The 23,556-nt window shown below is 42.8% G+C and overlaps 3 protein-coding genes across 3 annotated transcripts in view; all 3 read right to left on the bottom strand.

Annotated features, from left to right (window-relative positions):
* Positions 1–1,260: 1,260 nt before the first annotated feature.
* On the bottom strand, positions 1,261–12,523 carry LOC129819181 (collagen alpha-2(V) chain-like). The gene is made up of 8 exons (XM_055875735.1): positions 12,513–12,523; positions 11,624–11,677; positions 10,248–10,275; positions 9,894–10,059; positions 5,302–5,411; positions 4,842–4,922; positions 4,396–4,578; positions 1,261–4,116 (listed from the first exon to the last, which is right to left on the bottom strand). The coding sequence occupies exons 1-8, from the start codon at positions 12,521–12,523 to the stop codon at positions 3,964–3,966; spliced, it is 786 nt and encodes a 261-aa protein (XP_055731710.1). The 3' UTR covers positions 1,261–3,963.
* Positions 10,205–21,974, bottom strand: LOC129819180 (collagen alpha-1(I) chain-like). The gene is made up of 27 exons (XM_055875734.1): positions 21,954–21,974; positions 21,517–21,570; positions 21,205–21,258; positions 20,994–21,047; positions 20,784–20,837; positions 20,445–20,489; positions 20,162–20,269; positions 16,539–16,592; positions 16,332–16,439; positions 15,655–15,762; positions 15,440–15,493; positions 15,006–15,059; positions 14,837–14,890; positions 14,667–14,720; positions 14,451–14,558; positions 14,209–14,262; positions 13,948–14,001; positions 13,635–13,688; positions 13,427–13,480; positions 13,100–13,153; positions 12,936–12,989; positions 12,513–12,712; positions 11,894–11,947; positions 11,624–11,677; positions 10,877–10,894; positions 10,553–10,606; positions 10,205–10,275 (listed from the first exon to the last, which is right to left on the bottom strand). The coding sequence occupies exons 1-22, from the start codon at positions 21,972–21,974 to the stop codon at positions 12,653–12,655; spliced, it is 1,368 nt and encodes a 455-aa protein (XP_055731709.1). The 3' UTR covers positions 10,205–10,275; positions 10,553–10,606; positions 10,877–10,894; positions 11,624–11,677; positions 11,894–11,947; positions 12,513–12,652.
* The window catches only part of LOC129818348 (collagen alpha-1(XI) chain-like), a 114,627-nt gene continuing 112,441 nt past the window's right edge, over positions 21,371–23,556 (bottom strand). The window contains exons 32-33 of the mRNA XM_055874155.1: positions 21,517–21,570; positions 21,371–21,405 (exon numbers count right to left, since the gene is read on the bottom strand). The gene's annotated coding sequence lies outside the window, so the exon portion shown is untranslated. The remainder of the gene's footprint in view (positions 21,406–21,516; positions 21,571–23,556) is intronic.

Genomic DNA, 23,556 nt, shown 5'->3' with positions numbered 1-23,556 from the left:
TCAAATATCTGGGAACTGTGACTCTCTGGCTATGCAAGAGGAGAAAGGAAAGGACTGCTTGAATCAGTCAGGAGCAGCAAAAAATATGTAGACTTGGTGAGTGACTCATGCCCCTCTTTTCCTCTTTAGCATTTGAAAAGTTGTTTTTTTTTGCTGTAAAAGGTCCAAATTGTGATTTCTTTGATCATTTATTTTGAGGTTTATTTACATACGTTTACATAATGACACAGTTTAAGTAAAGCTATAGGCTAAGTGAAATATACAAATGTTTGAATTGAATAAGAATACACAACACCATACCCCGGTGGCACCGTGCACTGGCACGTGACCTTTTGTCCCTTATTTAGTAGTGAGAAAGTTGGCAACCCTACCTACAACATAATATATTTGCTCCTTGCTAGCTATTGTGGTAGTTATTGTCACATATAGGGACAGATATAATAATATAGAGCAAAAACATGTGTACATCAGACCACAGGAGGAGAAGGCGACACTTAAGTGCATAGGACAGCTGGACATACTAATGTTAGAGGGACACAAAGTCTACTAGTCCTAATAAGGGCAAACATACCGAAGATCACACCAAGCTAAACATAAGTACGAAGGCCAAAGACATAGGCCCATAGGATAGATGGACATATATTATTTTTAGGACATGAAGGGGTCCTGCCACCATTATAACCTAACTGAAAGCAGATATGGGCCTTATTGGGCGTGAACAAGCAGGAAGCGTAAACTAAAAGATACTGGTGGCAGATGGACTGAGGGAAGTAACTTCATTTGCATATAGGGTGGACTCATATGCTGTATGTGTATAAGAACAGAGCCAGTGCTTAGGGAAGTGGGTTGTTCCGCGGACAAGCACGGCTTCTGATATTGTAACGGTTTTCTTCCTGGGATGAAGGAGAGGACCAAAATGCAGCGCGGCTAGTGTTCAACATAATTTAATAAAGAATATGTGAACACTACAAACAACAAAACAATAAATGTGAAAACCGAGACAGACCTATCTGGTGCAGAACACAAACACAGAGACAGGAAACAATCACCCACAAAATCCCAACACAAAACAAGCCTCCTATATATGATTCTCAATCAGGGACAACGATTGACAGCTGCCTCTGATTGAGAACCATATTAGGCTGGACACAGAAACAGACAAACTAGACACACAACATAGAATTCCCACCCAGCTCACGTCCTGACCAACACTAAACAAGCAAAACACATAAGAACTATGGTCAGGACGTGACAGATATCTTGTATTAAAAGTCTTTATTGAATTCACAAGTTCTTGTAAGTGTTATATTTGTAAGACAATTTTCCACCACACTATCCAATTGTTGACTTGTTACGTTACTGTTGAGAATTTATCCACATTTCTCGCAAGTGAAGAGAGAATACCTTTCATTTTCCCAAGTAACATGGCAAGCTAGCTTGTTAGCTAACGTTCTCTTTTTTCCTTTTCATTTGCTTCCAAACAGTGGACGGTTTTGCGAAGACCAACGTTTAGCTACATTCGGGTGCCCAGTGTAATAGATTTTTACAAACCTCAACGGTTGAAAATGGTAGTTTAGCAGCAGTTGCATCCTCATAAACACAACTCACCAGTGACAGTTCAGTGCGGGTCACATGACTATAGGCCGCGTCATCATTGGTTACGCATTCGTTAACCCATACTAACATATGCCCATACATTCTGAGATTGAACAAAGGACAAGCTAGTCTTGGAAATCCTAGACCTAGAGCAACTGAAACATTGTTTACATTGTGGGAGGCAACCGGTCTACCTATGGAGATTAAGCATCATTAACCTTTTTACATCAAGAAACCGTTGCTTTTAAATAAACCCATGGTCTGTTGGGCTATAGTTGATACAATATGAAAGTACAGAATACTGTTGTGATTTTTTTATTTAGCTAATACATTTCTCTGAATGAGATGCTGAATTATACACAGGTATAAACATGTCCAGTATATAATTTCCTGACAATAATAACAGAATATCAAATAATGAGAATCTGTAAAGAAAAAGAACTAAAAAAGCACCAATGATCAGTCTCAACCAGCTAAGGCAATCATGTTGATGTTAGGCTACTAATTGCATGTGTTTAGGATACCAAAAAAATAGGATAAATGAATAATACATTGACTTTCTAAAAAAAAACTGAACATTGTTCCTGAGAAATCAAATCAAATGTTATGTCACATGCATCGAATAAAACCTTACGGTGAAATATTTACACCTACCTATCCCCCCTACCTATCAGTGATCCAAGTGTGTTCGGTGACAACATTTAGAGAATAAGCCTTCTACTACAAAGGACACTGTCTACCCGTTTACCAAACATTTATATCAGCAATGCTTGGAAAGTTCTTTCTGGAGCTGGAAATGGGGGGTGGCTTCTGATTGGGGGTTGAGTACTTATAAGACTTAACATAATACATATTCCTTTATGCAAGCTACTGCATGCTAAGACGGTCTCCCTGAGACCTTCCTGAATTCCCTGTTCGTTGGTTGGCCGTTACGCATAGAGACAGACCACTACAGTACTGAATTGTTGTGACTGAAAAAAATAAATGCACTGCTCTCAATGGCCCATATTCACAGTCTCAGAGTAGGAGGGATGATTGAGGATCAGGTCCCCAAATCCATATACGTAATTATGATCGAATAGGCAAAACTGATCCTTGATCAGCACTCCTACTCTGAAATGTTTTGTGAACACAGGCCAATGAAACCACCTCTTCAGCAATCCTAGCTTTGCTGAGCAGCTACAGTGTATGCTGCTTTTCTTTGAGCCTCAGCACTTAATTTATTGAACAAAGAGAGGAGTTGGAAAGCGATTGGTCAGTGCTAAAGCAGGAGAGCCAGCAGCCCAACATAATGCCCCTTTATTAGAACACCTGAAACACATTTAAAACACATCAAATGAGTTATGTTTTTAATAAGACACATCACGTAGTGTGCACATCAGTGTCTGTGTTGAATATCAAGACTGTACCTGAGACTGTACCATAAGAATGAGCTGAAACAAGCACTGACAGTATGCGGTACATAATTCTTTACAAATAATAGGCCAGTAACAGAACAAATGTCAAGCATGAATGAAATAAGGTTTCTTTCCCCGATCACTGCCAAAAGGGAGGGAATAGGTTAATTACAAGAGATCAGGGTTTTAGAACCTATTGGTTCTTATCTCATCTAAAGAAACAAGATCAACAGAAAGTTTTTTGGCCTCCTCAAGTACAAGCAGTGGTTTCTCAGTAAGCACCTTTTGAAGGGTCAGTGATGACCCATAAGACAACATTACAGATGTTGGATCTAATTTGAGCCAGTTTGCTAGAGCAGGAAAATAATCCTGCATCAACAGGAAATGTGAATAATTTTTTTTTGTTACAGCAAATAAAGTCTGACATTTTCAAATGGAAATTATAAACTTTAGAAGCCTTTAACATTGAATACACTACAAGTTTGCATGTCCGGCAGTGCAGGAAAATGATCAGTAACAAAAGAGTGATCAAATATCTGTATACAAAATAAGTTGTTGGCTATAATGGAAGGCAGTTTACAGTATCATAAACTGCTGTTCTAAAATGTTTTTAAAAATATTCTAAATAACCATTACATATAGAAGTCAAAACAACATTATATAAATTATTCATTACACAACAAATGTCTCTGTAAACAAAAATACAATTGTCCGAAAGAATTTGAGCCTGTGGAAGTTGATGCCCTCTCAAAGAGTAATTTATGTGGAGCCAGTCGACAAGAGAATTGATCGATGTTCTCCAACAAAAATATCACATGGAAAGAGGAGTGATGCCCTCGCAAAATGGTGGAGCGATTCCCTTTGTCCTCTTGTTCTCTAGTTGTATTGGGGTCCTGAACACAGGCTCTTATCCTGGCTCTGTGAGTCCAAGCAAGTGGAAAAGGGGCATAAGGGCCCCCTCTCTCCCTCTCTAGCTGAAACAGATGGGCCCGATGGTGAAGCCAAATTCATGTGTGACGTTTCCACCCCCGAAGACAGCCACATCTCTCACAGGAAGCAGGTTGATATCCTCAAACTCAAACACAGACTCCCGTGGCTCCAGCGAAGCCACCTCTTCTCCAGGCTGTCCCAGCATAAACACAGAAACACAGTTGAATCAGTAACACAGTTGAATCAGTAACACAGTTGAATCAGTAACACAGTTGAATCAGTAACACAGTTGAATCAGTAACACAGTTGAATCAGTAACACAGTTGGCCTGGGATAAGCATGAGCAATCCTGCAAACAGGTGTCTTTCATGCTTGATATGCAGATATTGTATCTCTTTGATGATACAGTTACTTTTAACAATGGGTTAAATATTTAAATAAATGTTTGTCTATTGCATCAAAATCAATGTACCATGCAGTCTTTAAGTGCTCCCAAGAAACTCTGCCTCCTTGTGTCTGCCAGGAACTTGACCTCTCTGTCTGTGTGGCCCAGCCTGTGTCCCGGGTGGCATGAGTAGATGATCCTTTGCACGGCTTTCCAACTCTGCAACCTCAGGAAACGCATCTGAACCACATTGGCCCCTGGGTAATAGAACTGCCAGTGGCCAGGGGAGACGGAGGGGTTGTTTGTGAACAATTATGCTTTATACCTCTGCTATGACAGTCTGAGAGACACCAGTACAAATTGAAAACAACCAATTGATGCATTTTTTATTGAATTGAAGGAACTATGAATTGGGATGTTCAGAGAATAGTTGACAGAGGACAGAGAGCATGACAGGCTAAGGAAGAGCGCGCATCAAAAAGGAGAATGAGAGAGTGATTGAGAATGATATCCTGAAAGAGAAAACAGTAAACCTGAAATCCTTGTTCCTGCTTGCTGAGCCATTGGAACGAGCTGTTTGTCTCGGAATCCTTTAGCCAGGCCTTCATGGTCATCTACAGGTATAAACAATTATGATTATGTATGAGTATGGGTATTAAGTATGAATATGAATGTGGACATTAGGTTTCAATTGTCAGACACACAATGCTTGATGTCTTGAATTCTAAAAAGTTGACACTGATATCTGGAGGCAAATCACTTAAAAATGTGTCTGTTCACAGTCCTTGATATTAGCATTTAGCTCAAAGGCAAAAAAATCTATTGGATTCCTGTCATAAATGGATTTGTTCTCCGCTAGTCTAGACAGTATCTCAATATTCTGTAGCCACCTGCTGCATTTGGTATTGTAGGAGCATCCCCACTGAGGGATAAATAGAGAGGTGTGAGGGTGAGAGGTGAGGTGTGTGGGGTACTGATGATGTTGTTGTCTACCTGGGCATCTCGGGGGTGAAGGCAGGTCTGTGCGGCTGTGCCAGAGAAGTTGCAGTAGACTAGGAGAGCATCGTTGGGGCTGCCCTGGTTGGGGTCAATGTAATACATCCCTGTACAGACAGACCACAACCATAACCTCAGAGTTAGTGTACCCTCATCCTGACCTGAAACACTCCTGTATATTCGCTAGTTTTCATATGAAAATGTGTGAATAGGGATACATTCTCTAGTGGGTACTTCTCTAGGGACATATTCTCAAGGGACACATTCTCTTGCGGGTACTTTTCTGTGGACACATTCTCTAGGGACACATTCTCTAGCAGGTACTTCCCTAGGGACACATTCTCTAGCAGGTACTTCTCTAGGGACACATTCTTTAGGGACACATTCTCTAGTGATTACTTATAGGTTGAAAGGCCCAGCGGTTCTAAATCAAATCAAATTGTATTTGTCATATGCACCGAATACAACAGGTATAGATAGAACGTACTGTGAAATGCTTACTTACAAGCCCTTAACCAACAATGCAGTTAAGAAAATATAGTTAAGAAACATTTTATTAAATAAACGAAATAAAAAATGTAATAAAAAAGTAACACAACACAATAACAATAACGAGGCTATATACAGTGGGTACAGGTTAGTCAATGTAATTTGCACATGTAAGCAGGGGTAAAGTTACTGAGTAGCAGCAGTGTAAAAAACAAAGGGGGGGGGGGTCAATGCAAAAAATGGCCCGGGTGGCCATTTAATTAATTGTTCAGCGTTCTTATGGCTTGGGGGTAGATGCGGGTAAGGAGCCTTTTGGACCTAGACTTGGCACTCCGGTACAGCTTGCTGTGCGGTAGCAGAGAGAACAGTCTATGACTTGGGTGACTGGAGTCTTTGACAATTTTTTGGGCCTTTCTCTGACACCGCCTATTATATAGATCCTGGATGGCAGGAAGCTTGGCCCCAGCGATGTACATGGGCCGTACGCACTACCCTCTGTAGCACCTTATGGTCGGATGCCGAGCAGTTGCCTTACCAGGTGATGCAACCCGCCAGGATGCTCTCGACGGTGCAGCTGTAGAACTTGGAGGAAGTGGGGACCCATGCCAAATCTTTTCAGTCTCCTGAGGGGGAAAAAGGCGTTGTCGTACCCTCTTCAAGACTGTCTTGGTGTGTTTGGACCATGATAGTTTGTTGGGAATGTGGACACCAAGGAAATTGAAACTCTCGATCTGCTCCACTACAAACCCGTCGATGTGAATGGGGGCACGTTCGACCCTCGTTTTCCTGTAGTCCACCAGCTCCTTTGTTTTTCTCACATTGAGGGAGAGGTTGTTGTACTGGCACCACACTGCCAGGTCTCTGACCTCCTCCCTGTAGACTCCAGTTGCAGAGGGAGGTGTTTAGTCCCAGGGTCCTTAGCTTAGTGATGAGCTTTGTGGGCACTATGGTGTTGAATGACGAGCTGTAGTCATTGAACAGCATTCTCATAGGTGTTCCTTTTTGTCCAGGTGGGAAAGGGAAGTGTGGAGTGCGATTGAGATTGTGTCATCTGTGGATCTGTTGGGGCGGTAAGCAATTGGAGTGGGTCTAGCGTTTCCGGGATGATTGGTGTTGATGTGAGCCATGACCAGCCTTTCAAAGCACTTCATGGCTACCGACGTGAGTCATTTAGGCAGGTTAACTTCACTTTCTTGGGCACAGAGACTATGGCGGTCTGCTTGAAATATGACTCGGTCAGGGAGAGGTTGAAAATGTCAGTGAAGACACTTGCCAGTTGGTCCGCGCATGCTCTGAATACACGTCCTGGTAATCCGTCTGGCCTTGCGGTCTTGTGAATGTTGACACCTCACTGGTGTAGGGGGCAGTATTTTCACATCTGGATGAAAAGCGTGCCCTGACTAAACTGCCTGCTACTCAGGCCCAGAGGCTAGGATATGCATAGTATTAGTAGATTTGGATAGAAAACACTCTGAAGTTTCTAACTGTGTGAATGATGTCTGTGAGTATAACAACTCATATGGCAGGCAAAAACCTGAGAAACATCCAACCAGGAAGTGGGAAATCTGAGGTTTGTAGTTTTTCAAGTGATTGCCTATCCAATATACTGTGTCTATGGGGTCAGAATGCACTTCCTAAGGCTTCCACTAGATGTCAACAGTCTTTGGAACGTTATTTCAGGCTTCTACTGTGAAGGGGAAGAGAATAAGAGCTGTTTGAATCAGGGGTCTGGCTGAAAGCCTTTAGTTTAGTCACGCGAGCTCCGTTCCTTTTCATTTCTAAAGACAAAGGACATGTCCGGTTGAAATATTATTGAAGATTTATGATAAAAACATCCTAAAGATTGATTATATACATCGTTTGACATGTTACTACGAACTGTAATGGAAAGTTTTTTGACTTTGTCTGGACTTAGTGCCCGCGCCTTGTGTATTTTGGATTACTGGACTAAATGCAAACAAAAAGGAGGTATTTGGACATAAATATGAACTTTATCGAACAAAACAAACATTTATTGTCTAACATGGAGACCTGGGAGTGCCATCAGAGGAAGATCAAAGGTAAGTGATTAATTTTAACGCTATTTCTGTATTTTTTGACACCTCTCCTTCTTTGGAAAATGGCTGTATGGTTTTCTATGGCTAGGCGCTGACCTAACATAATCGCAAGGTGTGCTTTCGCCGTAAAGCCTTTTTGAAATCAGACACTGTGGCTGGATTAACAAGACATTTATCTTTAAAATGGTGTATAATACTTGTATGTTTGAGGAATTTTAATTATGAGATTTCTGTTTTGAATTTGGCGCCCTGCAATTTCACTGGCTGTCGGCGAGGTGGGACGCTAGCGACACTAACAGCTGGTGCACTCATGCATGCTTCAGTGTTGCTTGCCTCGAAGCGAGCATAAAATTAATTTAGCCAGTCTGGTAGGCTTGCATTACTGGTTAGCTCACGGCTAGGTTTCTCTTTGTAGTCCATAATAGTTTGCAAGCCCTGCCACATCCGACGAGCGTCAGAGCCAGTGTAGTATGATTCAATCTTAGTCCTGTATTGACGCTTTGCCTGTTTGATGGTTCGTCTGAGGGTATAACGGGATTTCTTATCAGCGTCCGGATTAGTGTCGTGCTCCTTGAAAGCGGCAGTTCTAGCCTTTAGCTCGGTGCGGACGTTGCCTGTAATCCATGGCTTCTGGTTGGGATATGTACGTTTGGTCACTGTGGGGACGACGTCTTCGATGCACTTATTGATGAAGCCGGTGACTGAGGTGGTATACACCTCAATGCCATTGGATGAATCCCGGAAACATATTCCAGTCTGTGCTAGCAAAACAGTCCTGTAGCGTAGCATCCGCGTCAACTGACCACTTCCGTATTGAGCGAGTCACCGGTACATTCTGCTTTCGTTTTAGCAGGAATCAGCAGGATAGAATTATGGTCAAATTTGCCAAATGGAGGGCAAGGGAGAGCTTTCTATGCATCTCTGTGTGTGGAGTAAAGGCAGTCTAGAGTGTTTTTTCCTCTGGTTGCACATGTGACATGCTGGTAGAAATGAGGTGAAATGGATTTAAGTTGTATGCATTAAAGTCCGCGGCCACTAGGAGCGTCGCTTCTGGATGAACATTTTCTTGTTTGCTTATGGCCTTAAACAGCTCGTTGAGTGCGGTCTTAGTGCCAGCACTGGTTTGTGGTGGTAAATAGACCGAAAAATCTTGTGGTAGATAGTGTGATCTACAGCTTATCATGAGGCGAGCAATACGTCGGCGAGCAATACCTCGAGACTTCCTTAATATTAGACATCGCACACCAGCTGTTATTGACAAATAGACACACACCACCACCCCTCGTCTTACCGGATGTAGCAGTTCTGTCCTGCCGATGCACGGAAAACCCAGCCAACTGTATATTATCTGTGTTGTTGTTCAGCCACGACTCAACACAATATATTACAGTTTTTAATGTTCCGTTGGTAGGTTAGTCTCCAAGGGAGCTCATCCAGTTTATTCTCTAGTGATTGCACGTTGGCCAATAGAACGGATAGTAGAGACAGGTTACACACTCGCCGACGAAGTTTCACAAGTCACCCGGATCTGCGCCCCCTGTATCTCCGTCTTTTCTTCATGCGAATGACGAGAATTTGGGCCTGGTCTGGGAGAAACAGTTTATTCTTTGCATCAGACTCATTAAAGAAAATATATTTGTCCAGTTCAAGGTGAGTAATTGCTGTTCTGATATCCAGAAGCTGTTTTCAGTCATAAGAGACCGTAGCAGCAACATTATGTACAGAACAAGTAACAAACAATGCAAAAAAACACACAAAATAGCACAATTGGTTAGGAGTCCGTAAAACGGCAGCCATTCCCTTCTGCGCCATCATATATATCTAGTGTTAAGAGCTACGAGATCTTTCACTGAGAACTAGCCATAACATTGTCTTTATCTACTTCACAATATGGGCTATTTGAGAACGGAGCTTCTAATTTGCATTGAAAACGTGAGAGTCCTGAGATTAGGATGCTGTGGCCATTCTTATGTGCCTTTAAATTAGCACAAACGGCTTTGGGTTATAGATATACAGTACAGGTATAGACAAAGGGTTTCTGACCGCTGGCGTAGTAGGGGTGGCAGAGCCACAGCTCCATGCAGGTGGTGGCAGGGTGCTCCTTGCTGCCATCAGGAGGGTCTACCAGCAGCCTCAGGTCCTGGTGCAGAGAGTCCAGCAGGGTCTGGATCAGGGGGTAGTTGGGCTTATCTGACAGGTACTGAATGTCCTACAATGGTGATGAGAATGATATGATCATTATGGAGTTATTCCTTCCATCAGTTCATCTAATGGCCTATTACATCTGCATCCCAAAAGTATTGCACTAGGTAGGGAATACAATTTGGGACACAGACCTACTTGCTGATCATAAATGACTTGCCTTGAGTTGAGTAAGGGTCATGTTTACTGAGGGACCTGGAGGTCCTGGGAGTCCAGGTGCCCCCTGAAACAAACGCAACAAAAGAGTGGGACTAGGGTTGGAAGATTCCAGTAACTTTCCCAAAATTCCCAGGTTTTCCAGATATCCTGGTTGGAATAATGCAACAATCAGGTGGTAATATGCAGGAAATCGGGGAATCTTCCAAGCAGGACTTCTGGAAAACCTGGCAATTTTGGGAAAGTATCTGGAATTTTGCAACCTTAAATGCTGTGTAATGGATGAAATGGTATTGAGTCTCTGTGGTCAATGGACCGATGCGTATGAAATCAGTGTCACTTACCGGCAGGCCCCTTGTCCCAGGTTGCCCAGGAAATCCCTCAAAGCCTTTCAAACCCTATGGAAATACAGGCCATAGTGCAATGAGTGGATTTATACGATTCCATACTTGCAATGGCATATTCAAATGTAATTTGATAAAGAAATGCACACTGAAGCACTATCCTATTACTTTCCTTTGTATATTCCAGTGTGATGACATGATGTGGTTGTGAATGTTTGCTTTTAATCTAGACACTGAGACAAAGCTCTACATGGGGTTTGGTTTTGAAAGAAGATAATGTGTGTATGATTTGAAAAGACGAGAAAATAAGAAGTTATATCATACCTTCTCTCCAAACAAACCCTACAAATGAAGAGAGAATAAAAGGAGATGAGTTTGAATATCAGTTCTGAAGCGCACTGCTCTGCACTAACAGCTGTTTCAATCTTTCAATGCTCTCTTATTCACTGCATTACGATCACATTAGCTACAGCTTCACTGCTTTTAGAGGCAATGGCATCTTCAATGGCCACGAGTTGAAGAGAGTAATAATCTACAGCTAAACCCGGAGAGAATGGCAGTCTGGTGATAATAAGGAAATGGACTTGAGTCTTGCTTAAGACAGTCTGCAATTAAAAAGGAATTCGAGACATTATCCTAATCATCATAATAACGCCTCGATGAAGCATTCATAGTCTTCGTCTTGATGGTTAAAAGACAGGGGGGTTGTTAAGCTACGTGGCTGAAAGATGGACTTAGTGGTCTAGTGCTCGTTTTCCTCTCAAGAACTACGATTTCCCGTTGTCTGTGCCCCAAATGGCAGCCTATTCCATACTGCATTACATAAGGAATAGAGGGCCATTTGGGCGGCAGTGAGCGTTGTGCTAGTAATCGAAATGTCACCGGTTCGAATCCCCGAGCCAACTAGGTGAAAAATCTGTTGATGTGCCCTTGAGCAAGGCACTTAACCCTATTTGCTCCTGTAAGTCACTCTGGATAAGTGTGTCTGCTAAATGACTGAAATGTTAAATGTGGGAAGATTTAAAAGGGCTTGAGAAAATATTTCTGAGATGATCCAGAAAGGGGACTTACAGGAAGTCCTGGCATCCCAGGTGTTCCTCTTGGCCCAGACGGTCCAATATTCCCCTGGTGGGAAATAATAGATAATGAAACGTCAATGAAAAGTTATCAATCAATCTTTTCATAAAGTAAAAGGAACCAAAACTCTGATAGATCACTTTAGATTGAATGAGCCTCACCATGGCTTTTGGCAATTGTTACAATTGGATATGCTGTTATCATAGAGAGTTCTTGCTATAGATGTTTTGAGAGGAACAGTGTATTCAGATAGTGTTGTTTTACCTGATCTCCCTTTGGGCCCGCCTGTCCTGGCACCCCAACAGGACCCAGACTATCCTGTAAAACATAAAGTTAGTCTGTTTGTCCTGGCACCCCAACAGGACCCAGACTATCCTGTAAAACATAAAGTTAGTCTGTTTGTCCTGGCACCCCAACAGGACCCAGACTACCCTGTAAAACATAAAGTTAGTCTGTTTGTCCTGGCACCCCAACAGGACCCAGACTACCCTGTAAAACATAAAGTTAGTCTGTTTGTCCTGGCACCCCAACAGGACCCAGACTACCCTGTAAAACATAAAGTTAGTCTGTTTGTCCTGGCACCCCAACAGGACCCAGACTACCCTGTAAAACATAAAGTTAGTCTGTTTGTCCTGGCACCCCAAAAGAACCCCGATTACCTTGTAAAACATACGTCTGTCACAGCCCATCTACTATTTACAGCAGAGTATTTTAGGCAACGTCATATTTCTAGAATGTTGCTAAACCTGTCAGTATGTCGTTTTTCTATGGTGTTAAAACTGACACCAGGGCTCGTTTGTAGCGTCTCAGAGTAAGAGTGCTGATCTAGAGACGTTTTATGAACGGCAGAAGTTTTTCACACAGAAGTCAGAACCAGAAGTACCTTGAGGCCATCACGCCCTGGCGGACCGAGCGGCCCTATGTTCCCCTTTTCTCCCTGTGGGGAGAGAAACACAGAGGGGGAAGTCTTCACAGTGCATTTCTCTCTAAATTCACTAGTATCAATAATTCAGCCTGATCTATTCATACCTCACTCCCCTTTTCACCCTGATCCCCCCTGTCTCCTCGCAAGCCTGGGATTCCCTGAGAGAGAATAGACATCCATCAGTTGTGTATCAATCATCAGCTGATCTAAAGCATTATCATGTAGCAATGCATTGCTTCCAACATCCTTTTCTCTAATCAAATAATACTTCTGACAAAGGAGAAGTACGTAAGAGACTATCCTGCCTGGGATTGAATTATGAAATGGTGAAATAGATGACGACAGTCCTAATTGATGAGAGTATAAATCTGTTGGACTTACTATAGACCCCACCCATCCTGGAACACCAATCAATCCCGCATTTCCCCTCTCTCCCTGTAGGAATGACAGGAACGTTGGTGCACGCCATGAAATAGTCCAGTATATAGCATGGTTAAGAGATTGTTGTGTATGTGTGTGACCCTTCACATCACCCAACCTCTGACCTTTGGTCCTCTCTCTCCTCTTGTACCCCTGATTCCAGCCTTGCCTCTTTTCCCCTGTTAATGAGAGGCAGAGGCAATACACACAGGGTAAAACACACTGACACATCTCAGTCATGTCCTAAATTACACCCTATTCCCTTTATAGTGCACTCAAAAGTAATGCACTATAAAGGGAACAGGGTGTCATGTACATATGGAACAGGGTGCCATTTGGGATGCATCCCTCATCTTCCATTCATGAACCTGAATAATATTTGTTCTTTTTCTAGAATAAACCCCTTTTATTTACACTGTTACATTGAATTGATTGAAGGAGGGAGCTCTTACACTCCTTCCGATGTAACCTGTCTTTCCAGGTGATCCATCTCTGCCGTCATCTCCCTGTAGAGAAAACACAGCATCAACAAACAGGGGGACCTAATCTAGCCTCTCTGTATGCATGAGTGTCCCCAGAGAGGCGAGGAGAATATAGGACCTGAGACTGAGTTTCACAGCACAAAGAAGAGAAGAGAACAATAGAGAATCCTGATCTCACCTTCTCTCCTTTCAGTCCCTGTTTTCCCTCAGGTCCTGGGCTTCCCCTGACACCCTGAAACATTCAACTCAGTAGAATGACTTAAAGAAACTTCCAGATGTCAGAGAAAGATAATAGGGTAGAAAATATCAGTGACCTTCTGGTAGTGCTGCTAGTTTTTCAACATCACGATATTCCCATTTGACACTGCTTGAGGTCATCAATATCGGCTAAATAATAAACTTAGACGGAAACCCGTTGCTATAAGAGCATAATGAACTACTTACATAATCTGTGTCATCCCTTTGCCCCACCCCTGTGTTTGTGAACTCACCAATGCCCCTAGGGGACCTTCTGGCCCCTGGGCTCCCACCTCACCCTGTGGCCCCTGTGGTGGGAGAGGAGACAACAACAAACAAGGAAGAATGAAGCAGAAGCAAAGAGTAAAATATAATACGGAGTTAATGGTAGATATGTGTATGAGGAAATATTTTGCTAGCCTGAGTGCCGGACATGTTTGACTTGATAATGAGCAATGGAGTTGGCAAGTACACAAGCAGATCTGGGACCAAGCTAAGATGTTGCTGTTCTTTACCTCCAAACCAAGAAGCGCTGGGGGCCCTCTGATGCCTGGCAGACCGTCAACCCCCTAGAGAGACAATTACAAAATCAAAACATACATTGTAGACTATTTTTAATTTGGTACAGTATATTTTGAAAATGATATTCATAATAAAACCAAACATTAAATTGGGGTGAAATGGGGTACTGTCTATTTCCCCTGAACATTGGACTTGCTTTAGGGGCCAAACTGACTGCAACACTGAATGGGCTCACCTGTTCTCCTGGCTCGCCTGGTCCCCCTGGCTCCCCTTTCTCTCCATCTAGTCCTGGCTTACCTTTATGGCCCAAGTCTCCCTCAGGCCCAACCTTCCCTACTGGACCCTGCAATAGATACCACACCAGCACATGGACGATGTTATTCGTAGGAGAATCACTGGGAACATGGCTGACTTGACTAGACCGTGGTCTAAGAGACAGTGAGACACTGACCTGTGGTCCTGGCTTCCCTGTCTCACCTCTGACTCCTTGAACTCCAGCCACCCCCTTAGAATACAACAACAAGACAACATGAAATCAGACCAAAAGGACAAATGGATAATGCCATTCACCATGGACACAGTATCAGTACTATAGTAATTAGGTAATGAAGCGACTCCTACCGGAGGTCCTGTTTTGCCTTGAGGTCCGATGGCTCTGCTAGGCCCAGACTCCCCCTGGGGAGAAAGAGACAGAGAAAACAAATTGGAATTATAGATGGAAGCATTTATAATTTCCCTATCCTGAATTGCTCCTCCATTTGTTGTGCAGGCCAGGGAATCAAGATACTACCTTCTCTCCTTGAGGTCCATCTGGCCCTGGAGGCCCCCTAGGGCCCATAATACCCTGGGAAGAAATAGAAGAGACCAACGGATCACTGTACATCCTGACAACACTCATCTCAAACCTGCTTTCCCCGATTTCTTGCATCCTATCTCCTTGCTTCCTTCTCAACCATTCTGGAGGAGAAGATTCAAGGTCCCTCACTTCAGGCCTTCTTCTCCAATGGGTTTTGAGAAAGAAGCAAGAAAAGTGGGTGTGAGGATTCAGGGAAAAATTAATCGAGAAAGGGCCTAACAGAGCAGAGAAGTCTAACCTATTGGGAAAAAATATGTGCAAAAGTGGACATTAATCAATGCCCGTTAATGTCAACAATTTTTTTACACTTTGAGTGACATATTTAGTATCGGATGCTGGTCAAAAAAACACGTCACTTCCTGACTCACCTGTATCCCTGACAAGCCTGCAGGTCCTATTTCTCCCATGAATCCTGACTGACTCTGGTGGATAAAGAACAGAGGTGATGTACCAGTCATCAAATTGATCACCCAAAGCCACGTCTCAAAAATCATATTGAAAATCACTTCAGTTGATTCCGTTTCATGGTTTCAAAACAAACTAGAATGTGCAGCTCATTATGTATTGGCATCTGGGCACTCACCATAAGTCCGATGTGGCCCTTCTCTCCTTTTGGTCCCTTCTCCCCATTTTCCCCCAAGGTCCCCCATGGACCCTCCCACCCTGTGGGCCCCAGAGACCCCACATCACCCTGCAAATAACAGCAATGTCAGTCAGACATCACCATGAAGTAATTTCAACCAAATTTTAAACTGTTTGTAATGAGGTTATTTCAACCACAATTCAACCTATTTGTCATTATTTCAACAAGATTTTAACCTGTTTGTAATTACTTTATTTCAACCAGATTTCAACTTGTTTGTAACCACAACCACCACTTATATGGCCCTGTCAATAATTTGTGTCAAACGCACAAATGTTAATCAATGAATAGATATGCAATATACTGTACACACAGCACATTTATATTGATGGCTTAAATATGTAAATCACTGGGTGCTGAAAAGTCAGTGTTTGTTAACCTTCTCCCCTTTGGAACCTGGACCACCAGCATCGCCAAGAGGTCCAACATCACCCTGAGAACCAAAGGAGACATCTCTTGAATTACTGTACACTGCTGAGTATACTGTATGTGTATGGTCTGGTTGTATGATGCCTGCGTAAATAGATGTGTACTAGGTACACATGTGAGAATCTACAGGAGATGGTTCAGGTATGTACAGTAGATGTCCAATGCCATAGGCAGGTGACGGTGCTCACCTCTTTTCCCATTGGTCCAGGAGAGCCTTGTAACCCTTTGAGCCCTTGTAGACCTCGAGCTCCAGGCTGCCCTGGAGGACCAAGTTTCCCACAAGGCCCTAGGTCTCCCTGGAATACACATGAAGAAGAAGAAGTAGTGAGAAGTGAAAGATGGTGAAATATATCTCTAGGTGTTTGTTTAGGCATCATAGTGTCACTATCACCAACCTTTTCCCCATTCGTTCCCGTTTGCCCCTCCAACCCCGATTGGCCAGGAGTGCCCTGGAAACAGGAAATGGAAGAGAACTGTCAGAAAACTCACCTGGCTGAGACCACAGAGTTCCTGTTCGGAGTGTGTCCTACAAACCTGTTCGCCATCCAGTCCAGGAGGACCTAGATCACCAGAAGGTCCCAGCATACCCTGTGAGTTTCCAAAAAAGTGTGGTTTAACACACATCACAAATTGCTAGATTACACATACAGTTGAAGTAGGAAGTTTACATACACTTAGGTTGGAGTCATTAAAACTAGTTTTTCAACCACTCCACAAGTTTCTTGTTAACAAACTATAGTTTTGGCAAGTCGGTCATTTTTCCAACAATTGTTTACAGACAGATTATTTCACTGTATCACAACTCCAGTGGGTCAGAAGTTTACATACACTAAGTCGACTGTGCCTTTAAACAGCTTGGAAAATTCCAGAAAATGATGTCATGGCTTTAGAAGCTTCTGATAGGCTAATTGACAAAATTTGAGTCAATTGGAGGTGTACCTGTGGATGTATTTCAAGGCCTACCTTCAAACTCAGTGCCTCTTTACTTGACATCATGGGAAAATCAAAAGAAATCAGCCAAGACCTCAGAAAGAAAACTGTAGACCTCCACAAGTCTGGTTCATCCTTGGGAGCAATTTCTTAATGCCTGAAGGTACCACGTTCATCTGTACAAACAATAGTACGCAAGTATAAACACCATGGGACCACGCAGCTGTCATACCGCTCATGAAGGAGACGCGTTCTGTCTCCTAGAAATTAACGTACTTTGGTGCGAAAAGTGCAAATCAATCCCAGAACAACAGCAAAGGACCTTATGAAGATGCTGGAGGAAACAGGTACAAAAGTATCTATATCCACAGTAAAATGAGTCCTATATCGACATAACCTGAAAGGCAGCTCAGCAAGGAAGAAGCCAGTGCTCCAAAACCGCCATAAAAAAGCCAGACTACGGTTTGCAACTGCACATGGGGACAAAGATCGTACTTTTTGGAGAAATGTCCTCTGGTCTGATGAAACAAAAATAGAACTGTTTGGCCATAATGACCATCGTTATGCTTGGAGGAAAAGGGGGGAGTGTCACACTCGTCTAATGAATGAACGGACCAAGGCGCAGCGTACGTAGAGTTCCACATGTTTAATCAAATGAAACTCACAAAAACAACAAAGAAGAAAAAAACAATACGTGAAGCTAAGCAGTGCTCACAGGCAACTACACAGAAACAAGATCCCACAAAAACCAGTGGGGAAATGGCTGCCTAAATATGATCCCAAATTAGAGACAACGATAAACAGCTGCCTCTGATTGGGAACCTTACCAGGCCAACATAAAAATAAATGCACTAGATCACCCACCCTAGTCACACCCCGACCTAACCAAAATAGAGAATAAAAAGGCTCTCTATGGTCAGGGCGTGACAGGGAGGCTTTCAAGCCGAAGAACACCATCCCAACTGTGAAGCACGAGGGTGCCAGCATCATGTTGTGGGGGTGCTTTGCTGCAGGAGGGACTGGTACACTTTACAAAATAAATGGCATCATGAGGTGGGGAAATTATGTGGATATATTGAAGCAACATCTCAAGACATCAGTCAGGAAGTTAAAGCTTGGTCGCAAATGGGTCTTCTAAATGAACAATGACCCCAAGCATACTTCCAAAGTTGTGGCAAAATGGCTTAAGGACAACAAAGTCAAGGTACTGCAGTGGCCATCACAAAGCCCTGACCTCGATCCTATAGAAAATTTGTGGGCAGAACTGAAAAAGCGTGTTCAAGCAAGGAGGCCTACAAACCTGACTCAGTTTCACCAGCTCTGTCAGGAGGAATGGGCCAAAATTCACCCAACTTATGGATGAAGCTTGTAGAAGGCTACCCAAAACTTTTGACCCAAGTTAAACAATTTAAAGGCAATGCTACCAAATACTAATTGAGTGTATGTAAACTTCTGACCCATTGGGAATGTGATGAAATAAATTAAAGTTGAAATAAATCATTCTCTCCACTATTATTCTGACATTTCACATTCTTAAAATAAAGTGGTGATCCTAACTGACCTAAGACAGGGACTTTTTACTAGGATTAAATTTGGCTAAGGTGTATGTAAACTTCCGACTTCAACTGTATTTAGGGGTGCAAAATTGTGGTAACATTCCCAAATCAGTAGGGAATAAGCAGGAACCAGGATTAACCAGGATTTCTTGAAAACCCGGAACATTTTGGGAAAGTTATTACTATTACAATTGCTGTACTTACCATTTCTCCTCTTTCCCCCGCTGGTCCAATTAGTCCACCAGCACCTGTCATTCCCTGGGGATGGACCACATAATTTTTAAAAAGGAGGACAACAAAGCATCACAATGGAACACAGATTACATTTTTATTTAGCCACATGCACAGGGTCGCAGATGTAGTTGCACTCAAATATAAAATATATATTTTGGTTATTACATGATTCCATATGTATTATTTAGTGGTTTTGATGTCTTCACTATTATTCTACAATGTAGAAAATAGTACAAATAAAGAAAAACCCTGGAATGAGTAGGTGTGTCCAAACTTTTAACTGGTACGGTATACATGTTTACAACTGTGACAATGATGAATATAAATGTCCAAGCTAAAGGGCTGTGCTTGGCATCCCAAGCCATGCCAAATACGCATCCAAAGGGCTACGATTCATAAGCCATGTAATAAATTACAAATAAATTGATTGAATTCACCCACTGAACCCTGACATAAAATGCATCCAACAGGCATCAGAGACGTAATGTCCAATAGTCTAGGAGTTTAGGAGGTTCTATAGAGGTTCTACACACTTAGAAAAGAGGGTTCTTCAAGGGTTCTTTGGTAAGGGAGATGGTTTTATGTGGAACCATAATGACTCAAAGAATACTTTGAGCCGTTCAATGGTTATTTGCCATTCAGAAAAGTGTTCTTGCATCTTTTAGTGATATTTAAAACGTAGGCGTGGCAGCTCATTCGAATATTTTGGGGCACGATTTGCTCACAGCTCTTTTTGTGCAACTGTGAGTGAGAGTGTCATTCCAGTTGATCTTATCTGTTGTGTTATGTCATTACATGTTAAATATGAACATGGTCAGTAACAGTGTCTTGTGAAAGACTAACGTAAGGCCTTGTGTCAATTGAGAACTGTTGACTAAATCAGTGGTTCTCAATTCTCTCCTCAGGGACCCCCAGCCATTCCAGACACCTATGGAATTTGAACAATATAATATGGCTAACCAGAATACAAAACCCTGTATGGATGTTCAAAAAGTTATTTGTACAACCATTGAGCTGGTTACAACCCTTTTCTGGTGCTTTAAATAACCTTTTCTTCATGGTTATTTGTAGAACCTTAGAAAATGGTTCTTTATAGCGCCATGAAGGTTTCCATTCACAACTTTATGAGCATCTTTTTTCATAGAGCCTTCAAAAAGGGACCCGCTATGGTGACAAGCCAAAGAACCCTTATTTGGCACTATATAAAACCATTACACACTTTTTAGTGTGTACAGAGGTTACAGTCCCCAGAGGTTGTTTAGAGGAGAAGAGAGCAGTGTCTGCAAAGTAGTACCCACTAGGATTCCTGCTGGTCCGTTAGAGCCTTGTGGCCCCGGAGGCCCCCTGCTTCCCCTTGGTCCCGGCTTCCCTGTGGCTCCATTTGAGCCCAGCAGACCCGAGGGGCCCTGGAACACACAGACAGGTGAGTAGCTTCATCTATTAGTCTTGTTCCCATTGTGTATTGTGTCTACACCATTGGTTTAGCCAAGCAAGACTAACTATATATTGGCAGTGTATAGAGCATGGATCTATAAGAACTGCTGAGGGAGTAGTGAAAAGGCCTGTTCTGCTGTAATTTACCTGTGGGCCCTCTAGCCCTGTGGGTCCCAGATCCCCTAGCCGACCCTGAGGAGAAAACCCAGAGACACCATTGATAGGCAAAGGCATGGACTACAATGCAGATTGATTTTTCAAGATATTTAGGAAATGTAGTTCTGGTATGTGATTCCTGTTGAGCTCACCTGAGGTCCTAGAGGGCCTCTATCCCCAGGAGGTCCTGATACACCCTATAAAATACAGCCCCGTTTGAACAGGCTCAATACACCCATCATTTAAACTAACGCTAGACTCAATAAAGTTGTCTACAAGGACTTGTCACATACTGTATGTGGACTTGTTAATGACAGCACAGTTACTTACTGGAGGTCCAGGCTTCCCAGTAAGACCAGGCAGGCCTCTTACACCAGTCTCCCCCTGGGACACCAACACACAGTCCACCACACCAACCATTACACATTTGAAAGGAAATACACAATGTGATGCTGTTGGTATAAATTGAGGCCCACAGGCCTGGGATGGCCATTTGGAATAATGTCCACTGATTACATGACTCAAATGCTGTGTCCTTACCCTATGTCCGGTGTGACCATTTGTGCCACGCATTCCCATGCTACCCGGGAAACCCTGGGGGACGAGAAACACAGGACTGGTAATATAAATAAGCTAAGTTGCACACACAGGATGACATGGCAGTTTCATCAGTCAAAAATACCAAACAGAGACATTGTCAGTGTGTCGGTCAAACCCCTTGCCCTGTAGGCCCTACAGAAGCATCACTTACATACATGCCTACTGGCCCCTGGGGTCCCTCCACACCTTCCTTCCCAGTGAAGCCCTGAGGCAGAGAGACAGCAACACACACACACGGTTCAATCCTGTCCTATTTGAGAATCACATCAATCACATCCATGTTAAATGTGTCACTTACCCTCTCTCCCAGTGGCCCAGGGATACCTGTTGGTCCTGTCCGTCCAGGTGGGCCCTGTCGTGGGACAGTAGTCAGTCACACTGCACTCTGTGTGAGGATGGCCTAAGTCCCCAACACTAAATCAGTATTGGTTGCAATAGTGCTGTCTACTCATGCTAGACTCACCAGGGGGCCTGAACGGCCATCTGGACCTGGCTCTCCGGCAATGCCCTGGAATCCCTGGATGAAGGACAAAGAAGGTGAGAGAGTGATGGAGAGAGTAAGAATAGAGGATGAGAGAATGATAGAATGATAGAGAGAGTAAGAAAGAAGAGAAGGGGGCTTATCGCATGGGTCCAGTCAATGAGAACCATTAAAATGCTAATATAAAACAAATCCGAATACTTACTCAAATTAAGATGTATGAACAACGCTGTGAGTCACATCAGTGTTTAATTTAGTTTATTATTTTTTTGCTTACAGTTGTTTAATCTACCGATTAATGACTTTGTAATTATGATTATATATGCGGGGCTATTGAGTAATTGTGTCTCTGGTTATGTACAGAGGTTAACTGCACCCAATTTAATGATGTAAACATCAACAATGGAGTAAAACTGTACCAATGTTCCTGCAAAGGACATTAAATCAATGAAGAACCTTCAGCTATTTAAAGGTATTAATGGATATGTAGATGGCACATAACTTTTTCAAATTGATCATTATTGGTCATATTGCCCAGATGCCACAAATATTTCTCTTAGTTATCCCTCTTCCTCTGCTTCCTACTCCTGTCTCCCTGTCCCCCTCACTGTTCTCTCTGCCTGGGTATGAGTCTATATTATATAGCAGAGGTTGTAATACAATACACTGGCCAGGTGACTAACTGGGGTACAAACCACTTTCACGCCTCCTCATATTATATTATCCACATCCCACATAATATATGTTTATATGAGAGTGTGTGTGCGAATGCACAGGTGTGTGTGTGTGTGTGCCAGTGTGTGAAGTGATGATGCAATATCCCTGACCTACCCCCTCATACTCCTAAACCTTTTACTGCTCCCGTTTACAAGTATGGAGAGACACCTGATATCTTTAACTAGCTCAGTAGCAGGTACTTTCCTGCCCTATTAAAATGTTTGGCCTTGTCTGCATTTGTAGTGATTGCCTGGTCATGAAATCATATAAAACCCATCATATAATCCAGGGGTGTCCTATAAATGTGATAAGGTGTTTATATTTGCTACCTTGCACTGCCCGCCCAAAAATAGCTGAGCTTGGAGAATGATATAATTCGCCAACCAATGAATTTAAACATAAAAGTCACTATGAGACTGAGTAACTATAAGAAGTTCTTAGAGTTACTTATACTGAACCAAAATATAAACTCAACATCTAAAGTGTTGGTCCCATGTTTCATGAGCTGAAATAAAGAAATCACAGAAATGTTCCATGCGCACAAAAACCTTTTCTCTCAAATTGTGAGCAGAAATTAGTTTACATCCCTGTTAGTAAGCATTTCTCCTTTGCCAAGATAATTCATCCACCTGACAGGTGTGGCATATCAAGAAGCTTATGATCATTACACAGGTGCACTTTCTGCGGGGGACAATAAATGGCCACTCTAAAATGTGCAGTTTTGTCACACAACACAATGTCTCAAGTTTTGAGGGAGCGTGCAATTGGCATGCTGACTGCAGGAATGTCCACCAGAGCTGTTGCCAAAATTGAATGTTAATTTGTCTATCATAAGCCGCCTCCAACGTCATTTTAGAGAATTTGCCAGTACATCCAACCTGCCTCACAACCACAGAGCACGTGTAACCACGCCAGCCCAGGACTTCCACATCCGGCTTCTTCCTCTGCGGGATTGTCTGAGACCAGCCACCCGGACATTTGATGAAACTGAGGAGTATTTCTCTGCAATAAAGCCCTTTTGTGTGCGAAAAAAACTATTCTGATTGGCTGGGCCTGGCTCCCCAGGTTGGCCTGGCACCCAAGTGGATGGGCCTATGCCCTCCAAGGCCCACCCATGGCTGCGTCCCTGCCCAGTCAAATGAAATCCATAAATTATGGTCTTATTCATTAATTTCATAGAACCTCATTTCATTCAATTGACTGATTTCCTTATATGAACTGTAACTCAGTATTATCGTTGAAATTGTTGCATGTTGCATTTATATTTTTGTTCAGTAGTTTCATAGTGACCTTTAAGTGAACCAC

The sequence above is a fragment of the Salvelinus fontinalis genome, chromosome 21 (genome assembly GCF_029448725.1).
Source record: "Salvelinus fontinalis isolate EN_2023a chromosome 21, ASM2944872v1, whole genome shotgun sequence".
NCBI classification, from domain to species: Eukaryota; Metazoa; Chordata; class Actinopteri; order Salmoniformes; family Salmonidae; genus Salvelinus; species Salvelinus fontinalis.
The sequence above is the reverse complement of the archived record's forward strand: the minus strand, read 5'-3'. Positions and strand labels throughout refer to the sequence as shown.

Coding starts and splice junctions, on each gene's coding strand:
- LOC129819181 (XM_055875735.1), bottom strand. Junction 10,276..11,623: donor CTGGGATGCCAGGACTTCCT/GTAAGTCCCCTT, acceptor CGTTTGTTTCAG/GGGGCACCTGGACTCCCAGG. Junction 4,117..4,395: donor GAGCACTTAAAGACTGCATG/GTACATTGATTT, acceptor ATGCTGGGACAG/CCTGGAGAAGAGGTGGCTTC.
- LOC129819180 (XM_055875734.1), bottom strand. CDS start 21,974: ATGTCCTTTGCAGGAACATTG. Junction 20,838..20,993: donor ATGGTCACACCGGACATAGG/GTAAGGACACAG, acceptor TTGGTGTCCCAG/GGGGAGACTGGTGTAAGAGG. Junction 13,689..13,947: donor AAGGTCCCCTAGGGGCATTG/GTGAGTTCACAA, acceptor TGAATGTTTCAG/GGTGTCAGGGGAAGCCCAGG.